This window comes from Dipodomys ordii, unplaced genomic scaffold (assembly GCF_000151885.1).
Source record: "Dipodomys ordii isolate 6190 unplaced genomic scaffold, Dord_2.0 Scaffold24, whole genome shotgun sequence".
NCBI lineage: Eukaryota > Metazoa > Chordata > Mammalia > Rodentia > Heteromyidae > Dipodomys > Dipodomys ordii.
In genome coordinates, this window is record NW_012267240.1 from 18,478,318 (window position 1) to 18,491,038 (window position 12,721).

At 40.2% G+C, this 12,721-nt stretch overlaps 1 protein-coding gene across 11 annotated transcripts in view; it reads right to left on the reverse strand.

The window, feature by feature from the left end:
* Window positions 1-12,349, reverse strand: part of Celf2 (CUGBP, Elav-like family member 2) — a 162,791-nt gene extending 150,442 nt beyond the window's left edge. For 3 of the 11 annotated variants that reach the window (XM_013014670.1, XM_013014675.1, XM_013014668.1), the window contains exon 1: window positions 8,280-8,532. In XM_013014670.1, coding sequence (XP_012870124.1) covers window positions 8,280-8,457 — 178 coding nt within the window. In that variant the 5' untranslated portion in view covers window positions 8,458-8,532. Of the gene's footprint in view, window positions 1-8,279; window positions 8,541-8,644; window positions 9,030-11,111; window positions 11,114-12,344 lie in introns of those variants that run through there. The other 8 variants (XM_013014671.1, XM_013014666.1, XM_013014676.1 and 5 more) reach the window with 5 other exon arrangements.
* Window positions 12,350-12,721: the final 372 nt, after the last annotated feature.

A 12,721-nucleotide genomic window follows, 5' to 3' on the forward strand; every position in this document is an offset into this window, starting at 1 on the left:
ACAGAAGGACAGAAATCTTTCATTTCTTTATGTGTATTAAAATGTACCATAGCTTTATCCTCCTGGTGTTTTATTTTTTTCACTTGTTTTCCCCTCAATTGTTGATTTTGAGTTCATATCACTTAAGTAAACAAATCTAAAACTCACTTGTATTACTTGAATGTAGTTTTGGACACATTTTTAAGAATAAAGGAAAGCACAAAGCATGGAATCAAAGCTCTCCACATCAACTGAGGCTCTCCATCATCAGTTCTTAAAGAAAAATGCCAAGTGTTCTTTGTAAACCTTTAATGTTTTACAGAATGAATCTTATAAGATTAGCAACTTTCTTTAGATGATACCAGAAGTATTCACATTTGTTCTCACATGGAATATGTAAAAACACTGCTGCACAGTAGGTATTATTTCTTCTTGATAAAGAAATTTAGGCTCATTCCCTAAGCTAGCTTGCAATCATAATACCAGTCTTAACTCTCCTGACTCCATGACATATTCTGCCCCAGCACAGAGGAATCATCAGGACTGAGAAATCCACTACAAGTCTAAACTAAAGTTAGGTTTCTTGTTAGTGTCTTTTTCCCTGGCCCTGGTTCATTCTCCATCCATGTGGTCTCCTTCTGAAGGAGCGTTTCTACTCCACGGAAATAGGAAGAGATAAGGACAAAGCTAGATTTTATTAATGAATTCCTGAAGACTAAGGTAAAACTTGTAAGAAGTCACCATCAAATTCTAAGATCAGGGGGGCCAAGTCCCCTGGCTCCCCTGTCACTCCTTACTGCCACCTGACCAACATGAAAATGAAACAGTAATAGTGTCAGAAGCATCATCAAAACTGCTCTAACAAATAATGACCCTTCCCAAAGGAAATAGGAATTTAATTTCTGTTCTACCCCGAAAAGCCTAGGCTCTAAGCACTGCAGGGCTGCAGTTGCACAATGTTTGTCATCGCCTCCCAGTACATTTCAAGAAAAAAGGAAGTTTTCTTCTCTTGGCCTGGTTAGCAGTCATAGTCAACATGAGCCACTTCCTTTTTCTGAGTCTCTCTTGGTTGAGAAGTCACCAAAAACAAAGACACATTAGTTTAAGCGAAGGCCCCATCTTACATTCTCAAAAGTTAAATTATCTTAATCTACAGTCAGTGTTCATTTCTGTAAAATCAGAACAATAATTAATTCTTTTTAGATTAAAAATATAAACATCCTATTTAGAGATTTTTTCCAGAGAGCCATGATCCTGGATTACAATTCCGATTTATATTCAGAGGGGGGTGATTTAAAGCACAGAATTCATTACTATTCATAGGTTCCAAGTTTGCTCTCACTTAAACCTAGAACTCCTTCTGCTCCCTCAACTTGCCTTACAGGTAGTGCCCGTCAACCAGGGGCTTCTCTGAATCACCCGGGCATTTTAGCTTCTTCAGGTTTTTCTGCAGGTTTTTCCTGCAAATTTTCCAAAGTAGAAATTTTAAACCTATCTTCTCAAGTCTTCAATTCTACTCAGTTGACATTTACTATGTAAAGACTGAGGGCATCTCTGTCAAGTTATCACCTATTTCTCTCTATACTGAAATTTTCCATGATGTTGCTTTCTAACTCCTCTGTTGTCTCAACTACCTTTCTAACTCCTCTGTTGTCTCAACTACCTTTTTAGCCTTCCATCTGTCTGTGCTCTTTAGCTTTTTCTTCAAGAGCTCTTTACAGTTTTATGATCACCTTTTGCTCTACCTTTTTATCATTTGGAAAAACAAGAGCAGGAGCACATGTCTAAGCTTTTGTTCTTTCATGATCAGAGCATATTTAGAAGTCTACATTCACAGTTATACACACACACACACACACACACACACACACCTGTATAACTAACCTTCCCTTCCTCAATTCCCACTCATCCCAGTTACCAAATTTGATGGCTCTTCTTGGCCCACAACCTTCTTGACCCATATGTGGCACCTCAAACTCAGCACAATCAAGAATGAATTTAGTACTTCTTTGTTGACACCATCATTGATTGCTTTTCCATATTTCCAGTTAAGCTCAAAACTTTGTCATCAATGCTCTAATTCAGATAGCAAGTTCCCTTCCTTCTACCTCTCTTTTCCCTCTATTACTCAGTCTTCCCTTTCCATTCCTATGATGGACAGAATCCTTCTCTCAATACAAATCAACTACTGCACTGGTATCTTGGCCTCTTTTCTAAGGCATACTTTCAAGACCTACAGTTGTCTAAAAACAAAAGTGCTCTAAAAACTGGCCTCAGTCTACAAATTATATAGAAGAAGAACTGACAAATGAAACTACATCAAAGTAAAAAGTTTCTGCACAACCAAAGAAACAATGACTAAAACCATGAGACAAATTACAGAATGGGAGAAAATCTTTGCCTGGAAGTCAGTCAGCAAATAAAGGTTTAATATCCAGAATATATAGAGAATTCCCCCCCGCCAATAACTAAAGGAAAAAATCAATAAATGAACAAGTTAATGTTCAAAATCCTTATCCATAAAGAAAATACAATATAAAACTAGCCTAAGATCCTGGTTTACCTCCATGTCAGAATAGCAATACTCAAGGAAACAAATAATAACAAATGCTGGAGAGGATACAGTGGGAAAAAGGAACGGTCATAAGTTTCTAGTGGGAATTTAAACTGGTACAACTACTATGGAAATCAGTATGCAGTTTCCAGAAAAAATATTAAAGTAGACTTACCTTGTGACCCCACTATACCCTGAGTGGATATGGAGTCAATATACAAGAAAGATAACTGCATACCTATGCTTATTGTCATGCTGTTCACAATAGCCAAATGGCAGAATCAGCCAACATATCCACAAAAGATGAAAGGATAAAGAAAATATGGTACACATATACTATGGACTATTACACAGCCATAAAGAAGATGGAAATCATATACTTTGCAGGAAAATAGATGGAACTGGAACATCAAGTTGAGCAACATAAAGCGAAGCTCAAAAATCTAAATATGGCATGTTTTTACTCACATTTGGAAGCTAGAACTAAAAGACCTATGTATTTAGATATTCACATTTGTATATATACATATACCCATGTGTGTGTATATACCTAATTGTAACTATGACACCATGTAGGAGGACAAGGGAAAGAGAGAAGCAAAAAAAAGATGGAAGGATGGATTATTTAGAAATATGGTACAAGAATGTATGACTATTGCATGGGGAAACTGAGTAAAAACTGTTGATCAGTAAAGGGGCTGGGGAATGAGAAAAATCAATAAAGATGGTTATTATACCACAGTGAAACTTCTTAGTGCAATTAATACACATGAGAATGCCTGCAGAGTAATGCAGCCTCTGGTGGAGGGATAAATGCCAGTGGGAGGAGGGCTGATGAAGGTGATTAATAAAGATGAATATGGTTTATTTGCAGGTATGAAAATAGAACAAGACCTGCTGAAATTATTTTAAGAAGGGGGTGTGAGACAGAGTACAACAGGGGTGAGGTTGATAAGAATATATTATATACATGTGTGGAAATGTTACAATGAAGTCCCGAGTGTGTATATGTGTGTATGTGTGTGCGCGCACACACGTGTGTGAGCGTGTGCATACGTGCATGTGTGAGTGAGCACGTGCGCATGGATGCCAACCCTGGGAGTTGAACTCTGAGCTCAAGGCTAGTGCTCTACCACTTGAGGCACAGCTCCACTTTTGGATTTTTGATGTTTAATTGGAGTTAAGAGTCTCATGGACTTTCCTGCCATGGTTAGCTTTGAACCAGGATTCTAAAATCTCAGCCTGCTAAGTAGCTAGGATTACAAGTGTGAATCATCAGTGCCTGGCTAATGAAACTATTCTTGTTCAACTAATGTATGCGAAAAAAAAGGCCCCCTAAAAAAACTGGTCCTAAACTATGAGATATAGACTTTGTGAATTTTCCTTTTCCCATTTCATTTCATATAGTTTATACTTTCTCCGAACTTGGGAGAATTCAGCTTCCAGAATGAACTTTCTCACCTGGATTGAATCAGGCAGGCTCATCCCCTTGCAATGTTTAGTACTTCTACTTATTAAGATCCTATTATTATTTTTTAGATTTGGTAAAGATGTCATCCCTTATTCTATAAGCTGTATATTCTTACTCTCTGATGCCCATTTTTAATATGCCTATGCTCCTGCTCTCTTATAGTTATCTGTGCACTGTCTTTATTGTTCTTGCTGGATTTCAAGTCCTTGGGACAGTGATGATGACAGTGATAACTAAAATGTGCTCCCGTCATCATGTGCCTATACCATACCCTACCCTCTGTGCAAACCATGTAACTTCCTTACTTCAACAGCTCTGTGAGGAAATATAACCACTGTTAGATGTGATTAAGTAATATACCCAAGGCATCCTAGGAAATGGCAGAGCCAAAAAAAGAAAAAGAAAATAATAATTTAGGTCTGCCTGATTTTAAAAGCCATGTTTTATTTACTATGTGTTATTCCTCACCATTCATAGACTTGGCAGATAACCTTAAAATAAAACATGCCCATACATCATAATCTATGAAATAGTTTTGTTAGAGTCTCAGTAGCTCTATTTCCCAGTTCTTATTTTTGTTATTTTAAAAATAGGGGCTTGCTCTTTCTCCAGAACTGTTTTGGATTACAATCTTTCTATTTGTGCTCTTTGAGTAGTTGGGATGACAGGCACGTGCTAATATACCCAGCTTTTCATAGATTAAGATAGAGTCTCAACAACTTTTTGCCTGAGCTAGCCTTCAACTGTAATCCTCCTAATAGTCTGCCTCCCAAGTAGCTAAGATTACAGGCATAAACCACCTCAGCTGATTAGATTCTAACTGTTAGAGGATGAAAATATGAAAAAATTATGCTGTAATATTAAACAGATTATAAAATGTAAAGCGAGAACAAAAAGTCCTAATTCACCTGGATAAGGAATAGTCTAACTTTGTGTCTTTCCTTGGACTCTCAAGGTCAGGGGAGCAATGAATCAAGGCCACTCCCAAAGCCTTACCTGAATTGTTTAAACTACATTTAGAGAGTCTTCAAGTAATTCTAGTTTCTGAAGTTCTGACAGTGGCCCTCTCAAAAAAAAAAAAAAAAGAGAGTGAGAATAACTGCAAAGTCAAACAGCCTCTGGTGGAGGGATAAATGCCAGTGGGAGTCAGAAGGGCTAATGAAGGTGATTAATGTAGAGTCCTAGTTCACATATAAGCAGATGAAATAATACATGGCATACATAAGTATCAACAGAAAGAAAGCTGTGGCTGTTGCTCTTTATATATAAGGGACTAAAGGCTGTAATTCTCTGAGAGATAATCATTACATAGTTTAATTTTCATCACAACAAATAACCTTACAACAGAGAATTCTGTATGACAAAAGTCCTCTCAAGGTTGGCTGACAGCCCATGCATTTCAGGCAATATTTTATGTGAGACTTGGGGTTCACAGGAATGGGAATTGACCTGTATTTCCAAAGGTGAGATTTGAATGATTTCATCTGTAACTCTGAGCCCATGGCATCCTGAGATGGAGCGATGCATGATCCAAACGCAAAGGCAGAGATGAAATCCACTGTGTTTTAAAAGGGCGAAAATTCCTTCCTTTCACTGGGGAGCTCTTAGGTCAAGGAGAAACTTCTGACTCAAATCAAGAAATGGAGATCAGAGCTAGTTTCTGGTTTCATTGCAGAGAGGAAAAATGATGCAAATACATGAAGAAGGATGTGAAAATCTCTACCTGACATATCTGCTGGGTAAACTAGACTACAATTGTTAGGGTTTTTTTGAGCCTTAGTTTCTTCTTCTCTAAAATGTGACTAATATAAATCTACTTCAAGAGGTTGGTAAAAGCCAGATGAAAATACACACAAAGTTTCTAATCCAAAGCTCCCAAAGTTCCTTCATGAAGCTTCCTTCCCTAAGATCTATAGCTTCTGCATATTTTTTTCCACGAAATTAGTTAGAAGATTTATTAAGTGGAAGTTCACAAAGGTATAGACTCACATACAGTCTGGATAAGGTATTGCTTAAAGGTATTTACTTAAGTAGGAGAAAGATCTTTGGGCTAAGGCAAGAATATGCAAAAGCTACAAAGTGCTAATGAGCAGGTGTCATCAGTAAGTGAGCTCTGATTCTGTGAGAGCTCATTCTGAGAAATAATAGAACCAAAAATTCTGTCACATTTTTCTAGCTGAGGATGAACTATGGTCACTGCTCTGGCCTATTTTTCTTTTGGGTGATATTCTAAGTGTGGGAGGGCCCTTATGTGGCAATTCCTTAGCTTGTGCTATGTATTACACAATTTCTCCTCAGAAGGATGCTGTGCAAGTACTAGACTAGCCTCAATTTAGGAAACATCTGGACAAATAGCTTCATAATATATTCAGTAATAGTTCTCAATATTGTTCTAATTCCTCCAGTTTTTTTTATTCTATTGATGTTTGGATAACTAATTTCCTATTTTTCAAAGTATAGGTTGATTAAGTTTGAAGTGACAAAATTCTGTGGCCTCTTTTCAACAACCTTAGTGTCACCTTTTATGAACTAGAGTCTTATGAACATAACTTAAAGGAAAGTCTGTCTTTAAAAAAATGAGTACTGCAACTAGGTTTTTAAATTCTTTTTTTTTGAAGGGGGGGTTTCCGGTCGTGGGGCCTGAACTCTGGGCCTGGGCACTATCCTTCAGCTCTTCAGCTCAAGGCTAGCACTCTACCACTTGAGCCACAGCACCACTTCCGGCTTTTTTCCTTTTTGCTTATGTGGTGCTGAGGAATCGAACCCAGGGCCTCAGGCATGCAAGGCCAGCGCTCTACTACTGAGCCACCTTCCCAGCCCCGGTTTTTAAATTCTTTAAAAAAAAGTTATCCAAAACCTTGCCAGACCAAGAGATGGCCCAGCATTTTTCAGTCAGAAGATTTCTCCTTGACAGTAAAAGGCTCAAGAAAAGTTATGAGCCAATATCCATTTGCCTAACTAAACAGCACATACAAGCCAGATATGGGTGGCTTACACCTATATTCCTAGATATTCAAGAGGCCTCAGCCTCTGAGATTTGAGGTTCAAAGCCAGCCTGGACAGAAAAGTCTATAAGACTCCATTTCCAATTAACCAGCAAAATGCCAGATGGGAGGTATAGCTTAAGTGGTAGAATGCCAGCTGTGAGTAATAAAGCCAAACCAGAGCACAAAGCCTTGAGTTCAAGCCCTCATACCAGCGCGCGCACACACACACACACACACACACACACACACACACACACACACTCATATAAGCAAAACAATGAGCTTTCTTAATGAAATGCTATGTTAAAAAATAGGCTGGGCATGTCTCAGATGTATATATACTATTAAAACACAGAGAAAAAGGAACTGGAGATTTCAGAGATGAACATCCGTGTGAAGACCAAATGGTTAAAGCGGGAAGGTTAAAATAGCGATAGAATCCAAGTGGCAGCAACAGAAAAGATATTTTAAATTCAGTCTGCACATAGCTGACAAAGTAGGACTCGAATACACAGAGGCATCTCTGGTTCCTGTTCTCTGTTTTAATAACTGCTACCTCCATCCCCATCCCCATCATCTTAAAATGGAGGCAGGAATGAGCACTGGATTGTACACTTTAATCTTACCACCAATAAGGGCGTAAACCTCAAAGCATTTCTGAAGGTGTGCTAACTATCTCAAACCACTAGAGTGCTACTACTCCTGGCTCCGAAATGCACACTTCACTTAATGATCCCCGCTATCCCCCAGAATGGTCGTCTCTCCTAAAACTGAGCCCTTATTTTCTTGCACCAGTAGTATCACAGTAACAGTTTATAAGACATGTTGAGGTCCCCACAGGCTGTGGGAAGTGAAATACAATTGTAATTATAAAAGAAGTCATAGGAAGGAAGCATAGAAAGAGTTACAGAGCTGAGAAACACTGTTCCTCAGAAGAGCTGCCACCCCACCCAGGAAGAATCAGGACTGCCTAGAAAGTGACCTCACAGGAGCAATCAGGTGCTTGCACAGAGGCTGGGCAGTGTCCCTGCCCTCCCTCCTGTGTCCCACCTGTCCCAGTGGGCAGGCAGTTGCACAGGGAGGAGCTGAGAGAAGAGCAGCCAGAGCACCAAGGGCTGCCAGCATCAGCTGCTTCCAGCCAGCACTCTCTCCTTCTCTGCCTCCCTCCCTCCTGCTGGCTGAGGGCTCTGGGTAGCTCTGGGTAGTCCAATGATGCCCATAACAGCCTCAATGCCCACTGGGCACTTGGGCCAACCCCCATTGTACGCACACCCCATGCTGTCCGTACCTTTACTCTGGGGAGGGTTCTGACTCCGGTCCCGGAGGACGTTGATCTGGTAGACAGCTCCATAAGGCTCAAAAAGTTCTTTCAGCTCCTTTTCTGACCATGACCGGGGGATCTGTCCGACAAACATCTTAATGGCATCTGGGTCTGGCTGGTCTGAGTGATCCAAAGCTCCGTTCATCTTGTTGGCTGTGCCGTTACTGTCAAAAACGGAACCAGGAGCCAGAGTTAGGGCTGCAGGGTGAGGGACGGGAAGAAAAAAAGAGTGGGGGTGGGGGTGAGGCGGCGGAAGGAAGAGGAAGAGGAGCACAGGGGAAAGTGCCCAACGAGTCGTAGAAATTGGATGAACTAAAACAAAGCAGAGGCACCATTAGGTCGCTCTTCGGCGGCAGTAAGGAGGCTTTTACTGCATGCTGTTCAGCACTGCCTCCTGAGCACAGGGCAGCGCTGGGCTGCTTGTCACCCAGGGCGTGGACATCTCAGAACCAGGCTTGGGAGGCAGCTGCGAGTTAAGTGCAGGTCTCAATCTGCCAGGCTGCCATCAACACGGCAGAGCAGAGGCAGCGTTATCAGCTCTGCGTTCACTGTCACTGGGAAAGAAAGGCAGGGTTGGGTGTCTGCTGGATCTCTTTCTCTTTTCCCCCACTCCCCACCCTTTTTTGGAGATTTTTGGGAGACAGGAGAGAGGTGGTAATAATAAAGTCACATGGGAAGAAAATGAAAACACTTGGCAGTTGTCAGATGACTAATGCAAGATGCTGGTGATGAATTTGCAGAGTGCGCGAGGCATCCATGTGTGCATCAAATTAGTACGTTGTTGCTGCTCAGAATGGAAAGCGCTCCAGCCACGCAGCTCAGTGCTGCTGATTGGCTGCCCACACTGGAGAAAAGGGCTGGAGCTGGGAGGGGGCTCCCTTTAAAAAGCACATTGTTTAAGGGACCTGGGCACAAAGGGCTTAATTCACAGAGGCAAAAGCATCTTAGAATCGCCTTTGTGCTGAAAAAGAAAAAAAAAAAAGCAGCCCCAGAAAGTTGAGTTCCCACTAAAGGACACTGAATATTTCAAATCTTTCACACTCCATAAATTGCTCTCTGTATATCTGACTTCCAGATGTAGCACTTAAGTTCTAAACAATCACATATTGGGGGGGGGAGTCTGTCTTTTCTTCTCTGAGCTTCAGTAAATATTTGGGGCTGATACAAAGAACAAAACCATAAGCTTTTACACCTCTGTCTTCCTAATGTTGTTTCCCAAATTCCTGTTTGAAGGACAGTATTTGTTTGAGGCCTGCAGTTCTGGTCACCATCATGCAATATGAAGACATTCCTTCTTTCCTTGAACTCTCATTGGAACTATAGTAAATTATCAAAGCAAAATCACATAGCTTTTTCTTCTCTGTCTCCCCACATATGGTACTGTATACCAGCTACTCTGCCAAGAAGAAGACTCAATGAATGCCTCTCAACAGCACTCATTTGCAGTGCAGAGCTCTTGGTTCAGCTACTCAGCTCAAAATACAAGGTGCTGGAAGAGCTGAAAGTGGACAGACCCCTAGCAGCACCTACACAGCCCTGTCGGTGACCACCCAGCTCAGTGCAAAAGGTTAAAAGGGGTAACAGTGACTACAACCCAACTGTAAATGGCAGATGTGATTCTTCTGAAGCCTCAGGGAAATATTCAACAAATAATCCAAAAAGAACACTTTAAATCTTTGGCGGGTCTAGCCTTATCTTGTATACTTTGGAAGAAAGAAAAGAACACGAATGCCCCTAAGCCGAGGGAAAAGAGAAATCTCGAATTAGATTTAATCTAAAGAGGAAAATGATGGCAAATATTCTTTGCTAGGTCTGGCCTCCGATTTCTACTTCTTATCCCCTTATTTTACCACTTTGTTTTATCCTTGTGATAAACAATCAGACTGTCTCACTTGAAGCATTTTTGGAGCTTTCTCTAATCAGTCTTATTGTTATAAAAATGTTCTGCTGAATAAAATACTGAGCACAGAATCTTCTTTCATCAATTTAGGTATAATGTAATGGTTGTTTATATTAGAGCTGTTCTTATGCACCTATACTTCTTGTCCACTCGCTCTGAGAATTCAATGAGCACTTTAACCCTGTGAAGTTGTACCTGTGAGGCAGGGGGTGGTGGCAGAGGCCAATGCAGCACAGAAGCAGTGTTCACAGCACAATGAGAACCGAGAGTGTGGCAAGACTTATTTCTGGGACAGGAAGGACTTGTGGTTATTGCTGTTGACAACTAGCTAGAGTGCAAGGAGGAAGGTACCGCCACAGGTCTTAGCTAATGGAGAAGAAGCTCAAAAAGAAAAAGAAAGAAAAGAGTTGCATCTTGTCTGTACAGACCATGATTAATATTAGACAAGGTAGGCCATGGCACACTGTCCTAATATCTAAACTTAGAATTCTAGAGCAAACATTCCTCAGTGTTTCTTTTTGAGAAAGGCCTATGCCTTTCTCAAAAAAACATAAACCACTGAGTGATATAAAAGGACAAGAGCTGAGAAGGTTGAAGGTTTGTATCCTAGATCTTAAGTTCACTATTACCATCCCCCTCAGTCAGCTGACTGTCCTGGAATAATAATACATTTTAGATACTAGATACTGTGTTCCATGCTTTACATTTTAAAACTCTCATAGCAATTCTATGACAAAGTAATTTTTCAGATGTCAACATCTAAGAAATAATATCCTTTCCTAAGGTTACAAGCTTATAAATTATAGAACTAGAATGCAAACCCAGGTACACTGAGCTGCAAAGTATTTCTAATCCACTATGTGGCCTTCTATTCATTCTGATTTGTGTTGACAGTGAACATCTCATAGAAAATGAATAAGAAGACAAAATCAAGAGCAAGTCTTACTGGATCCCAAGAATCACATTGCAAACACACAGTAGCATTAAAAGAAGTACTTTCTTCCTTCCATTTGTGGGAAAAAATGGTGCAAAGCACTGGATTTGGGTCCTTTAAGGCTACTTTAAAATCTCTGTCTTCTCAATTATCACCTAAGAGTGTTTCAGTCCCCATTTATCTCTTTATAAAAAAATTTATTGTAAAGGTGATATACAGGAGTTAGTTACATAAGTCTGGTAGTAAGTACATTTTTTTGGGACAGTGTTACTCCCTCCCTCATTTTCTCCTAGTTTTTGCCTTCCCTTCTTTATTCCTGCAGCATCACACTGTGGAGTATCTCTCATGCATAGTTACTTGTATTTTTGCAAATAACCTCTCAATTATATGCATAAAGTGCAAAGGTCACTACAATCCTATCCTTAAGTAACTCCAATCATGTCTTCTTGTTGGATCAGTTAAAAATACCATCACCACACCTTCTGTCCCAGTGAGAAGCTTTTATTTGGAACAGGTGGTATATCTCACTGACTACTCCCCGTTGTTAACCTCATACCAAGAGAATCCTATGTCTTCTTACACACTGGTTAATTTCCCTGTAACCCATCAAAGCTTCCAAACCTTAGCTTGTTTCTAGATACTCAATGATTCCTTTTGCACTTTTGATGTGGGTGCAGACACTTCTAAACAAGCCAGAAATTATATCTTTGAAGTTAAACCTTTGGGGCTTACTTATAAGAGGCTATATAAAGCCAATGTGTTCCTCACAGACAACAACTAAGGGCACAATTTTTCAAACCTCTGAAAGATCCTCAGAGTAAAACTTTTGATTTACTTATTTATTTTGGCAATACCTTGAATTGAACTCGGGGACTTTACCCAGCTGGCACTTTAGTATTTGAGCCATATCTCCATACCTGCTTTTTGCTGTTGTTTAGAGATGGGATCTCATGGACTTTTCTGCCTGCCTGAGATGGACCTTGATGCTCTAGATCTCAACCTCCTGAGTAGCTAGGATTACAGGCATGAGCCATAGTTAGTGGCTCAGTAAGATCTTTAACTTAAGAATCTGATTGGCTTAGGCAATTTGACTAGCCTGTTTCTCCTTAGTCATCATTAGCACATTAGCACACAGTACGTTCTAAAATGCAGACACTTAAGTTTCAAATTCAAATAATAATAACTGAAGGCCTACTACTCTGTCAGGAATCTTTGTCAAGTGCTTGACATACAATATCATGGTTTCAGTTCGAATCATCTTCATTTTGGAGTTGAAGCAACTGATTGTCATAGAGGTGATGTACCTTTTCCAATGTCATACCTTAAGGAAAAGGACTATAGAATGTGGATTTATCCAAAGTCATCTCCTCCTATCTTCTCCAGTGTAGTGATCCTGAGTGCCAATTCAGCTTTGGCTCTTGTCAAGGGAGTCACTGGAAAGCTCCTTTGGGCCAGATGCCATATGGAATGAGACCATAAGTCGGAGAGTATGAAGCCAGTGAATATTGTTACTATCAGTCTCTAAGCCAAGATGAAAGCATAATGATGTTGGGGGCAAAAAAATCAGAATGCTTA